The sequence below is a fragment of the Gymnogyps californianus genome, chromosome 13 (genome assembly GCF_018139145.2).
Source record: "Gymnogyps californianus isolate 813 chromosome 13, ASM1813914v2, whole genome shotgun sequence".
Classification (NCBI taxonomy): domain Eukaryota; kingdom Metazoa; phylum Chordata; class Aves; order Accipitriformes; family Cathartidae; genus Gymnogyps; species Gymnogyps californianus.
The window spans coordinates 21,634,212-21,656,772 of NC_059483.1; the positions used below are offsets into that span (position 1 = coordinate 21,634,212).

General features: G+C 39.4%; 1 protein-coding gene across 4 annotated transcripts; it reads left to right on the plus strand.

Annotated features, from left to right (window-relative positions):
* The first annotated feature begins 2,327 nt into the window (after window positions 1–2,327).
* Window positions 2,328–19,659, plus strand: HRH1 (histamine receptor H1). Of its 4 annotated transcripts, none has more exons than XM_050904617.1 (3): window positions 2,328–2,367; window positions 14,674–14,806; window positions 16,908–19,659. In XM_050904617.1, the coding sequence occupies exon 3, from the start codon at window positions 17,028–17,030 to the stop codon at window positions 18,453–18,455; it is 1,428 nt and encodes a 475-aa protein (XP_050760574.1). In that variant the 5' UTR covers window positions 2,328–2,367; window positions 14,674–14,806; window positions 16,908–17,027; the 3' UTR covers window positions 18,456–19,659. The 4 variants fall into 4 exon arrangements, with proteins under 4 accessions (XP_050760574.1, XP_050760575.1, XP_050760573.1 ...); XM_050904616.1 differs by lacking the exon at window positions 2,328–2,367 and adding an exon at window positions 3,626–3,740; XM_050904618.1 differs by lacking the exon at window positions 14,674–14,806 and having other exon boundaries at window positions 2,353–2,367.
* The last annotated feature ends 2,902 nt before the right edge of the window (window positions 19,660–22,561 follow it).

Here is a 22,561-nt window from a genome sequence, read left to right on the forward strand (position 1 = left end):
TTATATGAAATTCTTCTTTTAAATAAGCCTCTGTCCATGTGAACTTGTTGGTAGACGTATGTTACGATACCTTTTGTAACTCTGTCTGCCTCGCAATATGAATTATAATTTCAAAAGAAATGCAGAGATATATAGCATGACACAATAGAGGCATATCCCCCAAGCTCCTTCTAACGAGAATTCTAGCTCTTACAGTCGTGGCGTACAGTGCAACAGCATCCTAGTCTCAGTTTTCATCTGCAGCGCTACACATAGCAAGGGATAACTTATTCGGGTCCTTTCTATCTAAATGGAAATCCCACATTCTACCTTCAACAGCACAAAGCCCCTGACATTCTAAAGGAGGTTACTTAAATACTGTTCCGAACAAACATGTTTGTTGGGAGACAGGAATATCTCACAGCAACGCTGCAGAACTGGTTTAAGGCTTCCAGTCCATCTCTGGCTTTGCCTATAGAAAACATTGTTTGGATGGAAGAGGTCCAAAGGAGAATAAGCACACAGAGCAGTTGCAACTTGGTTTTATAAACACTACTGACTTTCAATGTTTTTCCCAAGGGGCCTACATAAAACCTATTTGCACACAACAAATAGGTCAAAACAACAGCAAAGGAGACTGAGCATGAAACTGCTGCAGAAGTGAAGCTAAACATTATTGAGTAGGTAATGGATAAGCGTAAGCTGGTAGCACAGAAGTTATTCTTCAAGTAACTGTGTAACAGGCATGAACATGAAAGGGCTTTCATCTCTTGCAGAACCATTTTCCAGTGTAAAGCCGCTCAGCACGATTCAGGTACTGCCCAACACCAACAAAGAGAAGGTTCTTGCCCAGGATTGCTCTGACCACCTGCAGGACCAAACGTCTACATGAGAGGGTGATTTAAACAAGACCCAAGCATACATTTGTTAAGAAATTGGTTTTATCACAACTGTAATGGGACAGTTAATACTTTATTCAAGAGCAAAAAGATTGCCTTAGTAGCATCAAGAAAGTAGTTTATGACTACAACACTTCTTCACTGATAGAGGTGCACTTTTTGGCAAACGATATTCTCCTAGACTGAGTGCAGGAACACGGGTATTTCCCTCTGTTTTCCTGTTAGGCCACGGTGGGGGGGAATTGTGCAACGTTTACGATAGTCTCGACCAGTTTTACAGGCAATATGGTTACTCAGTGCCTAACAATGCTGTTTGCAAAAACATCATTGCATGAATTCTTTTTGACTTACATAAGATATAGCAAAATATTCCTTTTGAATCTACATAGAGTTTTGTGCAACACATTTCTAAACATTTTTAAAAGTGAGGGAGAAATAAGCACGATTTTAAGGAAAGGAGTGGAAACTGCTAAGTTAGATGCTTTCCTTTGCAAAAAAACCAAGCCCTGTGTGTATGTTCAATACAGAGCAGATGTACTGGACCTACGGAAGTCACCAAAAAATCAGTTTAGCTAAGATATGCAACAATGTGTTCTATATTTGAGATTTTCCAGGTCTTAAACTAGTTTTGTAAGACGGCTCCACTAAAAGAAACTGCCACATACCAAGGTACTTAAGAACACACGCTCGTTCTCAGAGCAAGAGTGATGGCCCTGCGGCTAGATCAAGCGCTGGGATGATCGCAAACCAGGAGTTGATCTCTGATGCTCCGCAGACTCCTGGTGTTACCTCGGATAAATTAATCCGTTCACCCCTCAGGGCAGCTTCCCCGCTGCAGACGGAAGTAATCTCTGTTTCCACAGGTTTTCAATACACTGGGGTTCAACGCCGAACAGACGCGTTCCCGGCCAACACGGGAGCCATGTCCGGGGGACGGCGGGCGGCGCCTTGCCGCGGCCCCCCCACGGCGGAGCTCCCGGCCGCGGCCCCTCGCCGCCTGCTCCCCGGCCCGGCGGACCCACCTCCGGGGCCGCTCGCCAGGGCGGCGCGGGGATTTCTCGGCTCGGGCCGGGCCGCCAGCGTCCTCGGGCGGCCCTTGACCCGAGGAGGGAAAAGCCGTAGCGAGCGGCGCAGCAGCGCCGGATCCCGGCCCCTCAGCCCGGAGAGCGGCGGCAGGCAGAGCCAAGCTCTTCCCCCGGCAGCACAGGACCGGAGAAGAGCGAAGCTGGCTCTGCAGCGGCAAGGAGCAGCTACCAGCTCCGCACGGGCGGGGCGGGGCAGGGAGGGGCCGGGCATCCCACCCCCACCCCGGCCCTGCCCAGCCAAGGGACGCGGATACCGACCGGGGAACGAGAAGGGGAGTGACGAGAAGCGCGGCTGCCGCCGTCCCGTGCGAGCCCTGCACCGCCCGCCCTTCCGCTCAGCCCGGGCTTCCCGAGCCTGTCGGAGCTGCTGGAAGCCGGTCCCCGCTCTTCTCCTCGCTTTGCCGGTGAGTGAACGATGCCCGCGGCAGTGGGGCAGCGGCGGGCGGGCGGCCGGGGGCGGGGGGGGGGGGGGGGAAGGGGAAGAGAGCTGGGGCGAGGGGAGAGCGGCGGCATCCTCGCCTCGGGGGCGGGAGGGGAGCGGCTCGGAGGAGCGCTCGGAGGCGGCAGGAAGGCTGCGACGACTCAGCCCTCGCTCATCCCAGCCTTGGCAGCCAGCGACAGCGCTGAGCACAGGGAGGAGGACTGGAGGAGAAGAAGAGAAAACGAGAGCAAAACAACCCACCAACACACTCCGTTTTTAACAGCTCTTCCTAAGCGTTAATTAAGAACACTTTGCAGAAGTTGGCTGCTCCTTATCCGACGCATCCTAGCTAATAGCTGGCAGCGTTGTTTTTGCCCTCAGCGGCAGAGCGGCAGAGGGGACTGCGGGGTCAGCGCGGAGCAAAGGGCCTCCCGTACGAGCAAACATAATTAGGCCGTACGCATCCAAGTCACACAAAGCTGACTACGTTTTTCTCGAGTAAAAATAGTAACGTGCAGCAATACAATATAACAAGCTCAGCCAGCTTTCTTCCCCAGAGGACGCTTGTGCTAGTGGCAGACCTGCCAGCGACAAAGGCTTCGTGGCGAGGCCTGCCCGCCACGCCGAGGAGTCTGAGCTGCTACGTGCCAGCAAGGGACAGAGCATGAAGATGATGTTCAGATGGGGGGGAAGGAAGGGAAGGGAAGGGAAACAGGTGGATAAAGTCCAGATTCTCCATTATACTTAATGGTCACGCTAACTACTTGAATAAAGAAGGTTAAGGTGAGTTTCTGTCTACCTGCAAAATATTTATGCCCTTATTTTAAGCATCTTTCTTTTGACAAATGATATGTACCCATGAAAGAGTACATGGCTGAGAAAAGGAAGGATGGAGGGGTTGTTCCCTTGTTTTAAGGAAGAAATAGTGACTTGGCTGAAGAAAGAGGAAGATTTGCCTGAACATTAACCCTCATCCCTTTCTGAAGACAATCGTACTTTTGCAGGTGGGGAAAAATCCTAGATGCACTAATTTCCATACAGATCTTGTGGCATTTCTCAAATACCTAAAAGTCTACCACATCCTGAGGGGGGACAATGGGAGTGGGGGGTATAGTAGGGACATAACCTGCTCTAAACTTATACCATGGGCAATTCTTGACATAGCCTCCCCAGCCTTTGCTTTACAGACACTGAGCAGGAATGATGGAGAGGAATCGAGCTTCTTGGATAAACTGCTTCTAAACTGTTCACTTGCAAGGCACCAGGCTCTCTAGCTGTTAGAGACCTTGTGCTCGACCAGTTCATCTTAGCCATCTGTTTAATTCAACAAGCAACATTAAAACTGCCTGGAGAAAGGTAGGAGGTTAAGTCAAATATATATATATATATTAAAAAAAGGGAAGACTTTGGACATTCAATGGGTTATTGCTAAAATATGAAGGAACTCATCATATTACTACAGTAAGGTTACTAGATGTTTGAAGAGACTGATAACTCAATATATATTCCAAATTAGAGACAAAAAATTGTTTTGTACATTAACATATCGAAGTGAGCTGAAACCAAGCCTTTCAGTAACTGGGTTTACTTTTATTAACAGTACAAGGAGACGGTAAGTCCTCACATCCACTAGGATTTCTAAATTTGTGCATTTTTGTGATGAAGTCTTTCATATAGCTTAAAAGCACCAAAAGTTCACTTGCGTTGAAATTCAAGTTCATTTTGGTAAATCCATGAAGAAATTTCATATTGATCAGCACTTCAGTAGCTTGTGGGGGGTAGGAGGGAAGTATTTGTCTGATTTTCTTTGACCTTAAACGGTTCAATCTGTTTTTTTATAAAAAGTTAAACACACTACTCTGTTTTTGTTTGTTGTTGTTGTTTTTTTAAATAGATCCTAATAAGTATTAGGAAGACATTTCCTATTATGAATTGCAATATTAGTATGGTCATGAACTAGTTTGTCCTTATCCTGACCAGACACTAACTCTGGGGCAAGGGGAGTTCTAAGATTTTTTTCCTTCTTTTGAAGAATAGCAACATTGGATTCTTCAATACGTATACTAAGAGCTAGAGAAAAGAGAGAACATCTTGAAGGATGTCAATCTGAACTTAAGAAATCCATCTTTGTTGAAGCTAAATGACTTTTGTTGTAAAACAATAAGTTTACTCCACATCTAGCATTTCCTCAGAATTCAGAGAAGTTATTCACAGATGGGTTTATCAGGCTTCACAAGTGGTTAACTTATACTCTGTCAGACAATGAAGCTTCCTTCATCCAAACCCAGTTCTTTCTATTGGAAACCATTAAACTGCCCAGCAGATACAGTATTGGGGAATGCAACCTCAACATTTAAAGGACTAACAGCTCTTGTTTACATACATTATTTTTTGGCTAGCAATTCTCCAGTAGTGACTCACCAAGTCACTTGGAAAGAAACAGACAGATCTCGATATTTGAATGACTGGTTGAGTTAGATTTTTAAAAGTTAACTGCATTTCTGATGCAGAAAGATTAAAACCAGCTAGTTTTAAAGTTTGTCAAGGGTTGGAGTAAGTAGTAACACAAGGTGGAATCCAAAAAACTGAAGATTTTTTGCTATCTGTGTATGAAAGATGTCCTGTTTTAGTGAGGTGGATTAATGGATTCCAATAACAGAATAGGTCCCCAGTGAAAAGCTACCACTGTGGCTACTCAGCTTTAAAGGCACCACAACACTGGAAAATTCGCCTCATTTTATGAGATATTTTACAGCTAGTGGTTTTGTTTACTACTTCGAAGCACAAAGGAGTTTTCATCTATTACAACAGTTATTTAACAGGTCTAACATCTATAGCAAAAGTCTCTTTTCACAGATAGGTAACGGAGTAGAGAAGATAAGACTTCTCCAGCACTGCACTACTTAATGACAATAGCACTTAAATACTGGTTTGTTAAGAGATCACATTGATAACAAACTAGATGATGCTGATAACGCTCAGGCTAGCAGGGAAAACTAACACCATATCTGGAAGCTTTACGATTCTAGTCATGATGGTTTTTTCCCGCAATCTCTGGGCAAAAATAATCCATATATGGGAAATACTACCACAGAAATAAGACTCTTTTTTTGTCATGGAAAAACTGACATTTAGTATGGCTTAAACCAGAAAGTTGAGCCATTGGCAGAAGAGTTTAACAGAATTCTGAGCTTAAAGGCCAGAACATTCTTTGGAATGTGTCCATCTTCTGTTAGCTCTTTTGGTTTTAATGCTCATTAAATATAGGCCCAGCATTAAAGAGAGTTGTTCAAAAATGCCAGCTAGAGAAAAAAAAAAGGTATATCTATCTCCTGATAATTTCAGGTTAAGACACAGACTTAAAAAATAATATATTTCTTCAGGAAGAAAAATATTATTGCAAATACATGTCATAGTACAATAGTATCTAGAAAATTCTTTAATTAAGTACTCAATTATACTGCTGAACACATGTATACATCAACAACAACTTAAACCTAGGCAGGTTCAGTATTAGTATATAAAAATGAAGGTCAATCATCAGAAGACAGCAGCATTATACAGCTGGGGGGTGGGATGGGACAGGACACCAGAATAAAATAGAAACACCCAGACGTCCAATAGGTTTCCAAGTCTCACTTCATGCATCCAGCACTTGAACGATACTGAAGCTACACTTTCAGACTATCCTGGTTTAGGTGACACTATTGGAAGTTAAAACATGATATTTAAGATCTCTGCCTACTAATATTGACTCTACTAAGGACACCGAATAAAAACGCCCTCTGCTCCAGGTCTGTATTCCTCAGCATGGATTAGAGCTGTCAATGATACACATTCATTAACAGCAATCTTAAAACAAACAAACAAATAAACAAACAAAACGAAAACAACCAACATCAACTTTCAAGTGGCTAGAACTACACAATTTTGCTGAGGATTCTCCAGATGGGCTTTATTTTAAACTTTAATATATCAAAGAGAAAAAGTTTAGCTGCTTTCTTAGGATGAATAGATTCCAGTAATAATCTAGCTGCATATAGCCAGATATTGACTGCTACCAGATGAGATGAGATTTTTAGGCTGCTTGTTGGATATTTGTTCATGTACTTTATTCACCGAGTCAAAGGACATGGATGTACTATGATCCATGTCCTAGAAGAAATTCAAGTTGATTATAACATTAAAGGTAACTTGATCACTTTCATTTTTATATGCTACTCCTGGAATTCACTATTCCATTTGTGGGCTTCCCCACCCCCCTCTTTTCAGTTAAGTAGCTACAGTTTCCATGTTTGTTTTTCCCTTTCCTAAATTGTTTTCAGAATGTTCCTAAACAAACAGCACAGAAGCTACTGCATTCACTGGTTCTGCTGACAAATAATGAGCCTGCAACTGTATTCCTGTAAATTAAGGCTCTCTAGATTATGAGCCACATCCAGACGTTTTTTTCTTCTTAAACAACAAGTAGTATTTCCCTAGCCAAGGTTCTGTCAGTAGTTGAATGCCAGGGGAGATTTAATGATTTTTCCTGGTACTATTCCTGTAGCTCTCATGTTAATCACACAGGGCAGCTGTTAAGTTCCCCTCACCCCCAGAAGAAAGGGCTGAGGGAGGATCAGGAAAGACCTGGTAAAGCTCAGGGAAGCTAAAGTAGAGGACTGAAAAAGGAGAACATCACGGCTTTGGCACAAAGCAGGTTGTATTGAAACACACAGGAAAATACACTTTCTTATACTCCTCCTTTGCTTTCCATGCCTGCTTTCAACTATTGATTTATGTCTCCAGGAGTTACAAAACACGGTTGAATATGCATCAGTATTGGAACAATGAAAAGTCAAATAAGCAGAATGTGATCTGGAGTATACAAACTCCAGTGTAGAGATACCAAAGACGTAGATGCTCTGTCCTTAATTATGCATGGAAGAATACTGCTCTCAAAGAGTCAATTCTCAGCCTAAAAAAATAATGTTAAGAACCCAGAACAATGTCATGAATTAATAGATACCATGTAAGCCTACAGAACACTAATTCACTTAGGCTTTCAACACTATTTGTCAGTTCTAAAGAGAAGAAACAGAAAAGAGATGACGTGCAGTGAAACCGATACCATAAATACAGCAAGGAAAAACAATTTTAAAGGGACTTATGCATGAACAGTATGTGCAATCTGAGAGAATTAATGACAAACTGTTTATAGATAAGAGCATACCCAGAGTAAGACTGCATGCCACAAATGGTAACCATTCTTTAAAGAAGAAAATATTACTAAAAAAATCTTTCCCCTTCACTACTACTCACTAGCCTTTGACTAGTTACACACATTTTAGGAGACAGTTTCAGCTCCTAACCACTCTATACCAAATCAAACTTCACAGGACTGAATTTGGTTTTGGTGTTTAGCTTCCTATCTTGGCATGGCCTCTTCATATTTAGAGTAAAGTATTACTTAGCATTAGATTATATGCTCATCTATGCAAATTAATTAGGACATACATGCTTATACAATTCAATGCTACTATTGCCAGTATTTTCTGTTCACACAAGGATTTCTCTACACAGGAAAGCATTTTAGATGCATATTAAGCTTCACTTCTTGGGTGTGTATATATATATATATATATACACACACACCCCTCATATAGTAAAGGTAACTGTCTTTTTTGAGCAAATACTTGATATTTTGCTGTATATTGCATATTATTAGTTATGTGAACACTTCTTTAGACTCACATGTTTGTATTTTGGATTCAATTTCCATTTTTGACAAATTGCCACTGCTCCAAGGATATGCCTCCTGATCATCACTTTCTTAAGTTTAGCAGGTTTTTTTTTTGTATACTGTACCTAGCATATACTTCTGGGCTCACATATACTCAGCATCATATATGAACCATACAGTAAAAGTTGTATTTGTTGTCATCTGGGGAGATGAAATAATCAACTTCATTAAAAAAAAAAAAAAAAAGGCAGGACACAGGAACACATAGCAAATATCAAAACCAGAATATTTTCCCCAGGACAGACTCCCCTGTCTCAAGGAAAAGAGCCTTGGTGGTGCTCTGGTTACACTAATGACAGCAAGAACCTCCACAGGAGTATTTCTATGATCAGTCTTTGCTCAAGAACTGGCCCTTACAGTGTGAGTCTAAGTTTTGAAACCAACCTCTTGTGTTTGGCAGTGCCCAAGAACAGAAACATAAGACCAGATGGAAGGACTGGATTAGATTTGTTTCAGAATATTTCTTTTACAAGGTGTTTCTCCATATAGTCAAGTCATAAGCAAGTAGTAAATCATACTTTTCCTGTCAAATGGCTTCAAATCAGTATCCCTGTGTAGGCACAACTGAAGTAATAAACATCTCACACTTTCAATTGCTTGAGAGTGAAGCTGCATTTGTATCATGATGTCATAAATTTCCATATTTTACAGAAATAATTTGCTTTTGACAGGTTGTAATAGTTTGTCTAGTTCCCCTGCAGTGATGTGCATTCATAATAGCATATAATTTAACTTCTGAATTAAGTTGGAAATTCACTGACCGCTCTGCCATGCCACAGAAGTGTGCTAGTTAGCTCCGGGACTAACTGAATTCCTCCCATGTATGAGCAGCACAGCATGCTATTTTGAAGTGGAAAGAGTATAAGATCAGCAAAGGTATACTACTGTAGTATTGCAAACAGAACTGTCTACACAGTTGTTTTGGGTCGGTGTTTTGTTTAGGTTTTTTTCTAATGGCAAAGTTTTACATTAATGATATAACAGTACTTTTAAATGACTCCCGAGAAATTTGTCAGTGGTAAAATAAGCATGTTTGTTCTCACTGCACAAAATGAAAAGCTGAGTTTTCCTTCCCTGCTCCCCCACCAGAAATCCAACAGCAACACATACACTTAGTAGTTACCCAAGGACATCGGACTGCAAAGCAAGAGGAAGATTAAAGATAGGATCCAGTACAGTATTCTTAATCCAATGAAGAGAACAGTACACCAGTAAGGGGGAGGTGGGAGGAAGGTCAGAACACCAGAGGAGACAGTTATTTCTGAAAGAGACAAGTCTTTTTCACAAGCAGACACTACAGCATCTTAATCAAGATTTGAGCTCAGACAGTGCAGTGGTGACTCAGATTCAAGTACTCAATTTCCTCACAAAGTTCAGTGCTTGTTATAAAAAGCTAAGGACTCAGAATGCATGTATGCAAATAAGAAGGATAGCATGACTGTATATAATGATTTGTATTATTCATGCTAAAACTTTATTTCAGAAGGCTGTGGAGGTCTAAACTTTTTGCTGGCAGATAGCTAAAACTGTAGATAATTTCATTCCTGCTAAAGCCAGGACCCCAGCCAAATAAAAGCATAAAGATCAGCAATCAGAAAAATCCGTGTTGACAGCAGCACGTAGCCTGCCAATTTGATTGATGCATGTGGCTGTAGAAGCAACTGCTGGGATTCTATAAAAACTGAAACTTGAAAATATCAAGTATAATCAAGTCAAGCATCATCTACAAGCCCCAAGCTGAACTTTCACTTGTATTTTCAAATCTTTCAGCCTGCCCAAACATTTTCTTGCTCTTTGAATTATGCTTCACTTACTTAGAGAAAACAGATGTAATATTTCCTCAATTGAATAAAAGCAGAAGTATTTATCTGCAATCCTGACAGCCTGTACCCTAATATCCAGATATACAAATAAAAAATAGCAATAGCACAGTAGAATCTCTGGACTGAAAAGAAAATATCCTTACATAAGCAAGTTACAAATTCAGTATATCATACAGTTATAACCATAAATACTTTTTTTCTCCTTGAAAGCCTTCAAAGTTACTTAGAAACTTCAAGTTCCCTTCACAATAGGCTCTGCATTCTGTCTTTTTGTTGTTCATAAGGTCTGCTTGCTATCCTTAGAACATCACCATCCAAGTTAGAGGAATAAGGATAAATTTGACGTCACAGACCAGACCATAGCCGAGCAATATAGCTCCTGTATAAAAGGGCAGAAGCGATGACCTTGCTCTAGTCCCTTTGCAATACTGCATTGTATTGTGAGTGTGGTCCCCCACTCACTGCTGTAAGCGTGAGAGGACCATTCACAGTGTACTGCACATTCAGAACAAATGGATAAAGGAATTCAAGGAGCCTTCAGTTAAAGTAGTTTAAAATGAGTTGTCATGTGCATTCCTAGAGGTAATTGAATAAATGTTTCTTAGCAGTGTGGATGTAACCGCGTTACTCCTGTTCTGCTTTGTTCTTGCTCTCAAACTATACAGCCTATACACTATATTGCTTAGACAAGTGACTGAACCAGGAGAGGAAAAAGAAGTGCAGTAATTATAGCACTGGATCATCCACTCTCTTTGGAAGTGAAAGTGTGGAGAAGGCTTCAGAAACAGCCTGCTTGCCTTTACCCTCCCCAGGAACAGTACCTTTGCCAATCACCACTGGCACACTGAAGGCCTGCACCATTTCCCAGGGCATCCAACTCCTGAAATCAGTATGCAGATCACTGATCCAACAACTCTGACAGCAATTTTCTCTCTGCAGTCTAGTCTGTAAAGTAGATTTCAGCACATCTGCAATAGTGTCCATCTGCTACATTAGTTCTGGCCTCATTTTTCCCCAAGACAGCATTTACATCAAGAACCACTGAAATTTCTCTGCCACCAAATGCATGCAATACAAGTTTATGCAAAACTAGGCAGCCAGATGTCCAAATCTGTTGGTTAAGAGTTTTTTCACACAAAGGAAGAGTCATAATAAAAACAAGGAATTCAAGTAGTTATATGTCAGGCTGGCTTGTTTGTTCACATGGTAAAAGATTCATTTATAACTCTCACTGCCCTTAAAATAGGTATGTGGGGGGAAGAGGACAATTTAGGAGGATTGACAAAATTTGACTGGTCAGACACTAAAGCTTCAGATTATGTAGTCTTTTCATTTCAGACTACCTAGAAGAGACAACTCAAGCACAGATGGAATCCAGTCTTTCCTTTGATAGGGGTAGACACTTTTCTGAAAAAAAAAGCTGGTCCTTCCTGGACTGAGACAGTGGGTTATCTGAATGAGAACAGCAGGCAGGTTATAAATTTTTATCATTTACTATTTATCAAAAATATTCCTTGAATATTGGCAGGCATTGCCTAGGGATTTTTTCTTACAGAGAAATAAGTAAGTCTTCGAGAGGAAAATTAGTCAAACCTCTAGTGTGTTGATACTTTCAACACCTAATGAATAATTAAAAAAAAAAAATCACTAGAAACAAATAGGTTTCTTAAGTACAACATAGTCAACACGGGTCATCTGAAATCAAATCTTACCTTCTGCCTTGAACTTAGTCTGATGCACAAGAATTTTGTTCTAGCCTAACCTTTTCCTGTTGTAGCTGTAGTTTCTTTAAAACCTATCCATAAGAGATATGCCAGCATCTGTTTCTAGAAACTTACTCCCACTTAGTCAGGGCTTAATAGGTTGCACCTGCACTAATGAGTCAGTAAGGCATCCACTTAGCATCTCCCAGTAGATTCTTGTTCCTTGGAAGAATTATCACTGTGATACAATAACAAACAAATCATGATTGCTGATTTTCCTTGTAGAAAAAGCTCTTTACAGCCAGTAAAAATTAAAGAAGGCATTTCATGGTGAGGTCAGGGTTTAGAAATTCCAAAGAGCTATCCAATATCTTAAGCTGATTGTTTTCTTTAAAATCTGTTCTGTATTAGCGAGCTTTGGTTCAGTGTAATGAGAGTTAAATCGTCCAAATCTTAAAACACATTTATTCAGTGTTATTACAGTTCCTCTACTGGGAACTGAGTTACAGATAAGGAATTAAACCAGTAGATCCTGAACAGGGGTACATACACCACAGCCTACAGCCACTACAAAATGGTGTGTGCCTCAATGAAGCGCAAGAAGCTGCTATTGCAAATCACAGTGCTCTCATGATGACTAACTGCTGATGATACTTGGCACCATCACTACTAATGATGATGGTAGGAAGTTTAAGAAAAAAAGTTGTCGATTACAATCGTCCTTAGAGCACAGAAGAGGTGATCAGTGAATTTCGTAACATGCAGCAAGGCTTATTATTTTCTAGTTATCTTCAATTGGACAAAGTTGTGTGGCAAAACGGGCCAATTCTAGCAAAGAGTGGTGCTTGTGTAGCAGTTCAATGTAAGCTTAGTGGGCAAGACTGTGATATAAGGGCCAAAGCTCCAAATACAGAGTGGTTATTAGAGGGCACTGACCAATAACATAACATTTCTGCAACTAAATGCAACTTCTCTGCATGTTATTTTGTGTGCAGTCACCTTTGCTTCTTAGGAGAAGCTTACTGTTTTCTCTTATACCACTGTGTTGGCCTGTGTGGGAGAGGGAGATGTAGGCCCTCTGCAACTTACTCCTTATTGAAAGAGCATGGACACTGATGGGTGCAAGATGCACAAAGACTCCTGTGTTGGAAGCCTTCTTCGGGCCCTTAGAAGATTCAAGTAAGCCACCAAATTCTCTTTCCTGTACACACATGAGTGTGGGATTGCAGTATGTCTGATATACTGCTAAATGCCTATGGTAACTTATTGTTAAAGAGAATTCTCCATGATCTGAAAGATCTCAGGCAGAAACAGCAGCAGCACATGGTGTCACATGTTAGGGAATGCAAAGAGACAGTTGGAAGGACTAGATCATACAAAGGTAACATTGCATTTCTGCTCTATTCTAAGCATTTTGTGGCCAACTCAATCTCTTGGTACATCTTTTTAATGGATTGAGAGGTACAATTTGGCTTCAAATAAAACTAGATAGGTAAGAACTATGTGCTGGGTATACAACTTCCATGCTGAAGGTATGGAGACGCTCTTCCAGTTACCTCTTAGAGTGGCTTCTTTTCTCATCAACACACTCCAAAACATAAATTACCCAGAGCCTTACAATACTGCCTTTGGTGGGAGAATACTCACAAAGTCAGGGTTGTAAAAGATCATATGTGAAAAACACAAATTGTTCAATAGGAAAAATGCAGTGTTACTGTAAAGCTTCAATATCCTAATCCAGCCTCAAGATCTACTCACTCTAGACTAGGGCAAATGGTTCTTGCAATCCCGTTCCAGTGATTAATACTGCAGACGTTTGTTACTGGATATAGTCCCACTCCAGCCATATTAGACCCTATCATGTAAGTGGACTTATTACAATGGAAGTTGTCAGAAGGTCAAAGCCAGACTAAGTTGCTTGCACTGCATCAAAGTTTAAAAAAAAAAAAATATATATATTTAATTTCTAAATCAACATTGCTTGTCTAGGGTGTCTGCATGAATACAGACCTGAAGTCCAGACAGAAAAAGACAGTATAGTAGTCAGGACACTGTTTGGAGAGCAAGGGAGCCTTGGTTGGTTTAGATCTAGCAGTACTGTATGATGTTTAGCAGATCTCTTTGACCTGTTCATCAATTTCACTTTAAAATTTAATAGTACGTGGCCAGCTCTCTATAAAGCAGAGAAGATAAAATCCATCAGGGACTATGAACTGCTCAAGTGACATTGTGATGAAAATTAATTATAAGACAGAATTATTATAAATATGGAGTACCTGTTAGCATGTGTATTTTTAAAAGAGCAAATGCATTACCCTGAATTTTTCTTGTTCTTAGCATTCTCAAATGATTTGCATCTCCTGACATCATTCTTGGATTGTTATAGCCTGCATAAGCTCTTCCAAAAGAGAAAAGTAATCAAGCTTTGTCATTTAATAAAAGACATTTTAATAGAAGTGGAGCATGAGTTGAAAAACTAGACCTTTGTGCCCTCTTTGGAGCAGAGGTACTCCAGATGAAGTTCTGCAGGCTGCTTCCTAAATCCTACCCTATCTCACCGCAGCAGTGCTAAAGAGAAAGTTTGGGAAGCAGTCAACACCATTTACTGTATCCTGCTCTATGTTTTATGCCATATGCAGTTCATAAATAACTGAGGAGAGCTGTCTAATCAGATACCTTTCTTTGCTGTTATTCTTTCTGTTGAAGGCGCAATTAAAGTTGCCTTCTCTCCCTTTATTTTGCCATAAATTTAAGTGAAAATATGTGGGGGTGAAGATCAGTCATTTCTTTATGAGGTCCCTGAAGCAATTAACATCAACTTCTTGACTTGACCATGCCCCATATACTTAACTCCAGCAGAGAGGTTATAGTGTATAGCTGTGGAAAGAAAGTCAATGACAGACTGGAATATAACCATTTCCCATCACCAGACATGTTGGTTTAAGATCCATGGAGTAATTTCTGTTCTCGTTCTCAAACAGGAGATGCTTGAGGCCTCTCCGATCTTCTGACTTCCGTGACTAGCTGTCACTGAAGAACTATACATGACAGAACCTGAAGGCTGTACAGAATACAGAATTACAGAATACAGCTCTTGAGCTCATGCCCCACAGCGTACGTATTTCCTCTGCCTATGGATGCTACTGCTACCAAGCACACATCTTTCATAATACCAGGCACTTGTAAGTAAAGCTTAAGGAAGAAGGAATTTGACCTCTTGTAAGAAAGCACACAAACATTTTAGCTTCAACTCTGATTACTGCAATAAGAAAGAGATAAAGTTAGCATGAAATATTGAATTATTGAATTTCAATAGGAAATATTGAATATTGAGTAATCTATTGCATCATATTGTTTTGACCATGTTTAGAATAACAAGGATGAGAAATCCCATATGTATCTCTCAGTGTTAGTTGTGTAAATACTTTGAGCTAATATGTCTACGGTCTTAGTTTCATTTCTCATTGCTTTAAGAGATTTACCAGAACATAAACTCAGACAAGCACTATAAGAGAAAAATGGCAGAAAATATGTATCACCCTCACAGGCATTTTTCTTATATACCCTGGAGATAGAATTGGTCAACTGATCATATGCTCCAAGACTCAAAATCACTTCTTGGACTTTAGATCAACTCATGAAATTAGCAGTTGGGAAGAAGATACCAAAGGCATAGAGAATTTCTAGATAATGGAATAGAATATCTACTCAACTTTGAAAAGGTGTTTTTCTTACCTCTACTTTCTCTCCCTTCCTTTCCACTTTTATTGCCAATATTTGAGTTACTATGCTTGTGTTAGAAAATGGAAGAAATAACACGTTTTATAATTAAGGCCTATGATCTTGATATATAACCTCTATGTTCACAAGTGAAGTATGCACCTGTAGTTGTTTCTTGATGCAGATCAAGTCACCATAAAGCTACACACCACTGTGTCTGTACAAATGAAATCTACCACTCTTTGATAACACCTGCAAAATAGTATGTAGAAATGAGTGTGACTAGAAAACAAGCCTAAGTGGGCAAATGTGGCCCACTGTAAAACAGGTTTTGTGTATGCCATGGTGAGTGTTTAGTAGGTTGTCCTTTTGGTTTTTTAACTGCAATGCATTCCTAGGCACTCTAATCATGGGGATATAGAAGATTGTAAAGAATTTTCATTCTGAAGGCTCTACACATGGCTCATGCCAAAGTTCTAAGCAAATAAAGATAGCTCATTTATTAAAGATTAATTATAAAAAAAATTTCTTAGGCATAAAGGAAAGGTTTGCTATGTGTTCAGTCTCAACTCCTCTTACTTCCAATTTACTTTCCACTTTAATGCAGCAAACAGCAAGCATGCAGGTGAGAGTGGCTTCTCCAAGTTATTGGAGAACAGTTCTTGCACATGTTTCTTAGGCACCTGAACGACTAGTAAACTTCAGCCTAAAAGACCCTATATTTATTTACATTTGAGAGGTTGCAAGATGTTTATTAATCCTGAAAAATCCTATCATTTTCCCTGAACTTTTATTCGTTTGTATTTGAAATAAAATAGGGCTGCCATCTTTAAATGTTAGAAATCTATGTAAGCCTATTGGGTAGGAAGAGATTACTCATTACCTATAATTTTAACTAAATAGGCACTGGCTGCAACCTTAGGAGTTATTTGAGACTCTGGCTCAGCTAAAGGTGTATACTGGCTGGAGTCTTTTTATTGTTTGGAATACCTTGTCACCTGACATCATATGATACCCTATTATTGGTGGATAATTAAATCCAGCTGCTGTATTCTCAAACTATTAGATGTAGTTTGTAAATAATCACTGTTTTATTTAAAACTATTTAGTACAAAACATGTTAATTTGCTTTTTATTAACACACTTTAAATTGGTTTGCCAATATGTAGTTTATGTTATGGTTCACGATCAGCTATTTAATGAGATATAATAAATTAAAACAGTGAGGACTGAAATTTCTTCTCCAGATTCTGGGGTCAAAATTATATGAAGCCCCATGAAACACCACCTCTGCAAACCATTCTGGATTGGTTCATGGAGCTTGCTCCAGTACTTTTCATAGAACACATCTTAAATAACCCATATGTAAAATGTTGTAAAAATTCATTATTTAGGAAAGTCCTAAAAGGGACAGTGCTAAGCTGAAACACAGATTAGCTTTATTATTTTATTTTAGTACTACAGTGATTGAGCATATTTCTTTTCTTTTCTGTAGTTCTGGAAATAAAAACCACAAAGCAATCCAACACATTTTCATCCAGGAGTGTAAACCAAGACTGAATTTCCAAGGCCTGGACATCTTCTCTGATTTTCATTCTGTATTCTTGTGCGAAAGATGTCAAAAAACACAACAGAGGACTCAATTATCCCTCACTCAGCTCTTCTAGGTCTGTTCCTGGGAAGCATTTCACTGATCACGATTGTCATGAATATATTAGTACTATGTGCTGTGAAAACTGAAAAGAAGCTGCAAACAGTTGGCAATTTATACATTGTCAGCCTCTCTATTGCAGATCTTATAGTTGGTGCAGCTGTTATGCCCCTGAATATTGTTTATCTCCTACGTCCTGGGTGGAGTCTAGGCTTACCAGCCTGTTTGTTCTGGCTGTCAATGGATTATGTGGCCAGTACTGCATCCATTTTCAATCTCTTCATATTGTGCATTGACCGTTATCGTTCAGTTCAGCAACCACTGAAATATCTCAAGTACAGAACAAAAATGAGAGCATCGCTAATGATTTTGGGGGTTTGGTTGCTCTCTTTCATGTGGGTCATTCCAATCCTAGGATGGCATGTTTTTGCTAATAATGGGGAAAGGAAACTAAAGGAAAAGAAGTGTGAAACTGAATTCTCTGAAGTCACTTGGTTTAAAGTGTTGACAGCCATTGTCAATTTCTACCTACCCTCTATCATGATGTTATGGTTCTACTATAAAATATTCAGAGCTGTTCGAAAACACTGTCAACACCGAGAGCTCATCAATGGATCACATCGGTCTTTCTCAGAAAAAAACCCCATACATCATAGTAAGACAAAGGACGAGCAAAATATTTGCCTCCAAAAGCAAATCTTAGATGAGAACACCCCTCCCAAAGGCAAGCAAAGCTCCCCTCAGCCCAAAAAGATGGAGGCAGAGCTTCATGTCAGTAATCCTGACAAGTCTTCAAAGGCATTCGTTAGCAAGAGTAATAGGAAAGTCCTTAAATTGAGCTGTTTTCCTCTCGCCACTGCCCAGTCTGAGCCAGGCCTGGATAAAGCAGGAAAGAAGTGCGTGTGTGTAACAAAAGAGAACACAAATGAAGAGGAGCCTTGCTCACAAGACAGTGACTTAAGTGATGCATCAGACAACAACACTTTCACAGAGGAGGTACCCTGTAAAGAGCACTCCAATCCTAACCCTGAAAGAGCCTGCAGTCCTCAGGAAAAGACTGAGAACAGGGATTTCAGAGGACTGACTTACCTGAGGAAAACCTGGCAAAGTCTGCATACCCATTCCAAAAGGCACATTCAAGGAGTGCATGGGAACAGGGAGAGGAAAGCAGCTAAGCAGTTAGGCGTCATAATGGCAGTCTTTATGCTGTGCTGGATTCCCTATTTTGTATTATTTATGGTAATAGCTTGCCATGGCCGTGAACAATTTTCGAAATTACACATGTTCACTATATGGCTTGGCTATGTGAACTCCACCTTAAATCCATTCCTGTATCCTCTTTGTAACCACAATTTCAAGAAGACATTCAAAAAGATCCTTCACATTCACTGATACTCGTCTGGTTTTTTTGAGCTAAAAAGCAGCTCAAGAGTTCAACCAAACAAAATGCTCCAGTTTCAAAGACAAACACTATGGGTAAAGTAGAAGACTTTGGAAAACTGTAATTTATAAACAAGTGTTAGTAAAAGTGGGAAACGTGTATTTAACAGCTTTAACACATTTGAAGAAATAATTCAGATCAGGAATCTGAAAAACTCAGGGGCAATCTCAGAACTGTTACACTGTTGTACACATTTTACAATTTGAGATCACCTCTTTCATCATGTAGAACAAAAACTGGAGATACAAATAGAGATCTTCAGTGATTATATATTATTTCGCTACAGAAAAGGAAGAAACAGAAGAGCATTTCTGTGATTGGCCAAATATATTTTTGTCTTTCAACTTATTCCATTAAACATGGGAACACATTGCTTGTGAAGTGAGATCTGCAAGTGGAGGTTCTTTGCATAGTCAAAGAAAGCAGCTTCAACTGTTTAAAAAAATCTACCCTATTTATTTATAGCTTCCCTCAAATCATAAACTTTTTTGACATGTCAAGTCATATTGTAACCTATTGTATCTCTTTGATATCATGCTTGCTTCTTTTATACCTGTACATGTTAACTTCACTGAAAAAAAAAAAATAGTATTTTTATGTCCTAGAAATTTTGCTAAGACTTTCCATACTCAACATACTATCACTATCTATTCAAGAAGGGTATGCTGTTGTTTCTAGACTTACAGAATATAGTTGATTATAGACTACACATATATGTTCTTCTTCCTACAAGTTAGCAAATAACCTAAGTGTGCAGTGGCAATACTCATACATATATCCTTATCTTGTAGTAGGCAAACTCTTCCTAACTTATCTTAAGCCAAGGACTTTTCAGTTTCCCATGCTCTGCCAGCAAGCAGGTGTGCAAGAAGCTGGGAGGGAGCACGGCCAGGACAGCTGACCCGAACTAGCCAAAGGGGTATTCCATACCACAGAACATCATGCCCAGTATATAAACTGGGGGGAGTTGGCCAGGAGGGGCGGATCGCTGCTTGGGCATCGGTCAGTGGGTGGTGAGCAACTGCATTGTGCCTCACTTGTCTTTTCTTGGGTTTTATTTCTCTCTCTTTTTGTTATATTCCTTTTCATTACAATTATTACTATTATTTATTATTATTATATTTTATTTTAGTTATTAAATTGTTCTTATCTCAACCCATGAGTTTTACTTTTTTTTCTATTCTCCTCCCCATCCCACTGGGAGTGGGGAGGAGTGAGCGACCGGCTGCATGGTGCTTAGCTGCTGGCTGGGGTTAAACCACGACAAGCATTCATTCCTATTCTTCTGCTACGGAACTAAGTGAGAGAAACATTTTGGGCGAACACTGTGGAGTATGTTAGTTTTAAGAAGAAATCCCAGAACCAGATAACTTCAACAACTAAGGTCACATTTGCATGTAATGGTGAGTTTATGTAAGTCTTTTCTATACATTTTGGGAAGGACGATCAGAGAGGCATCCTGAAGGTTCAATGTAAAAAGAGTGTCCTCCCATTCATTTTGTTGTGCTGATGAATTTACCACTTCCTGAATGTTTTCTTGCTTCTAAAATTGCTCAGTTAGCTTAACAACAAAGTTCTGATGGAACCAGAACTCCTTCAACTGAGTACTGTGAAGAGTTCGGTGGGATGAGTTGAAGGGATGTTCTGTGTAATATCTTTATTACATCAGAAGCAAAAAATGGTAGTTTAATGGTTGGAGGAGAAATTCTGAATGCTATGTTCTTAATTAATGCTCGTGAGCAACTTAGAGTCCCTCTGTGCCACGTATGCCTATTTTGTAAAGTGAATATGACAAGACTTACAGTAACAATGCAACACTGAGGATAATGTTTGCATGATGCTCATACATTTTGGATATAATACACTAACTAAATGCAAAGTATTATTATCCCCTGTCAGTTTTATTTCTCTGAATTAAACACCTCAATGCCAATAGTTGTATTTAAAGTATTCAATATTAAATGAAGCCCTAATATATCTGCATTTCAATAAATTGGAAAAATGTGTTAAAGGAATAAACTTAAATTCAGTCTATTTCAATGTATCATACAAGGTTCAGAGATTAGTTGACTTTGATCTCAAGTAGCATGCAGGAAAAACTGCAATTAGGGAAATCAAATCTAGGAGAAAAAAGGCAAAATACAGAGACAGAATATAGAAGCAGCAAAATTCATTCCAGATTTCAGACAACTTTTTCCCTGCAGGAGCAGTATCTGCACAAGTAGTAAAATATGCCTTCTTTTGGACTACAGAGCAGCATCTTTTGAAACATATGCTCTACTCCAATGGCCTTTCACAAACAATTGCTCAGATTCACAGCCATTATGATCTTTTTTCTATTGTGATATGCAACAGCAATTCTAGCCAAAATGGACAGTAATTTAGGTGATCTCTGAGGAAATCAAAAAGCAGCACACCAAGTCAGCTACAGTTATTAGTGTACACTGCTGAAACATGCTCACCCAAGGGCTACACAGAGTTATCAAGAAGTCTATCCTCTTGATCATGACAATTGCCTTTTCTAACTTTAAATTGTATTAATACAGGGAACAGCAACCTAAACAAAATCACTGAAAATTGGTCTAAAAATTATGATTATTATAACAAAGAATACCTCTGGTACAACTAAAGAACATTGAAACACAGAACAGCTAAACCTAGGCAAATAAAGCTGCCTGAATATTTTTTATCTCCCTTCATTTTTATCCATTATCTTGGTGTAACTGTGTTAATAATAAAGACAGGGGAAGTTGTTATAGTGGGCTTCTCTGATGTGGTAGCTACAATAGATAATAATAAAATAGGAAAATGGGATACTGCTTATTTTAAACTTCCAATTAGCAAGGTACCTAACAGGATTTATCAGTTTATTTTACTGAATAGGCAATTCAAATGGCTTTGGATGTAAGAGAAGCAGAGGAAAGCAAATTGGGGTAAGGAATGGAGAAGCCGACTACCACGTGGGGCCAAGCCTCAAGAGAATATTCTAGGTGTGGTTTCTTGTAAAATATTTTCAATGTTTTCCAGTTAATACACAAGGTCAGATGGCACAGAGCTTTAGGAGAACAGAACACATTTCTCGGAATTTCTTGGACTGGAGTTCTACTCTGATTAAGGTGTGGTGAGACTAACCAACCTCGCTTTTAAGAGGCAGAAAAATTCTCACAATTTTTTCTGTGTCAATGGTGACATCTAGTGGGGTAACGAGAAGAATCCTGGGCTTCTGCATCAAATACTGTGTATCATGGAAGTTTATTAAAGGAGGCGTGCAATTAGAAGTGGATCCTGCCATATAGTACATGTTTCTTTTCCCATATTATTTTCAGGAAATGTGGCACTCAATAAAGGCAACATTAGTGTAGGTGCACATTTTGCCTTCATTCCATCATCTAAAAGGACTCCATTACATTCTCTGTGAGACCACTTTGTGATGCACTTTGTGATAGCACAATAAATGAAAATGACTGAAAGATTCACTTTAAAAATGTATTTCTAATCCTAAGATATTAATATAGAAGCACCACAGATACCTCTGAATAGTTCTAGAGGAGGTCCCAAATTCTGCAGATTGCTGTATCTTTCCACTGCTATCAGGGATGCTAGAGTACTAGCCTCCTAACTTAGCTAGGATGGCTTAAGTTCCTAAAGATGAGGTGTAAGAATACACTCGAAAGTTTCAGTGCATGCATTCCCTCCACCAGAATGAGAATTAGTTCATTTGGAAATGCCAAGTTAAGTTTAAAAACTATGCATACATGTTCACTTTTGTTTATTCATTAAGTACGATGAGAAAATTAATTTTCATCAAATTATTTGTCTATTGAAGAATTAGAAGATAAAAATAACAATTAATGTTAACACCGTGTGAGACATAGCTCATGAAAATAGTTTACACTCCTGATACCGAATTCCAAATTATCTTTAAAAATGATACATACCTGACACCAAAATAAATCATTTCTATGTGGTCATCTTACAGTCTAAAATAGAAACATAAAAAATCAAATGTGAGATGTACACTCTATACATGCACAGACACATGAGCACACATACCAGG

What these genes read in the sequence shown, in the direction of transcription:
- HRH1 (XM_050904617.1), top strand. Translation starts at nt 17,028, where the DNA reads ATGTCAAAAAACACAACAGAGGACTCAATTATCCCTCACTCAGCTCTT.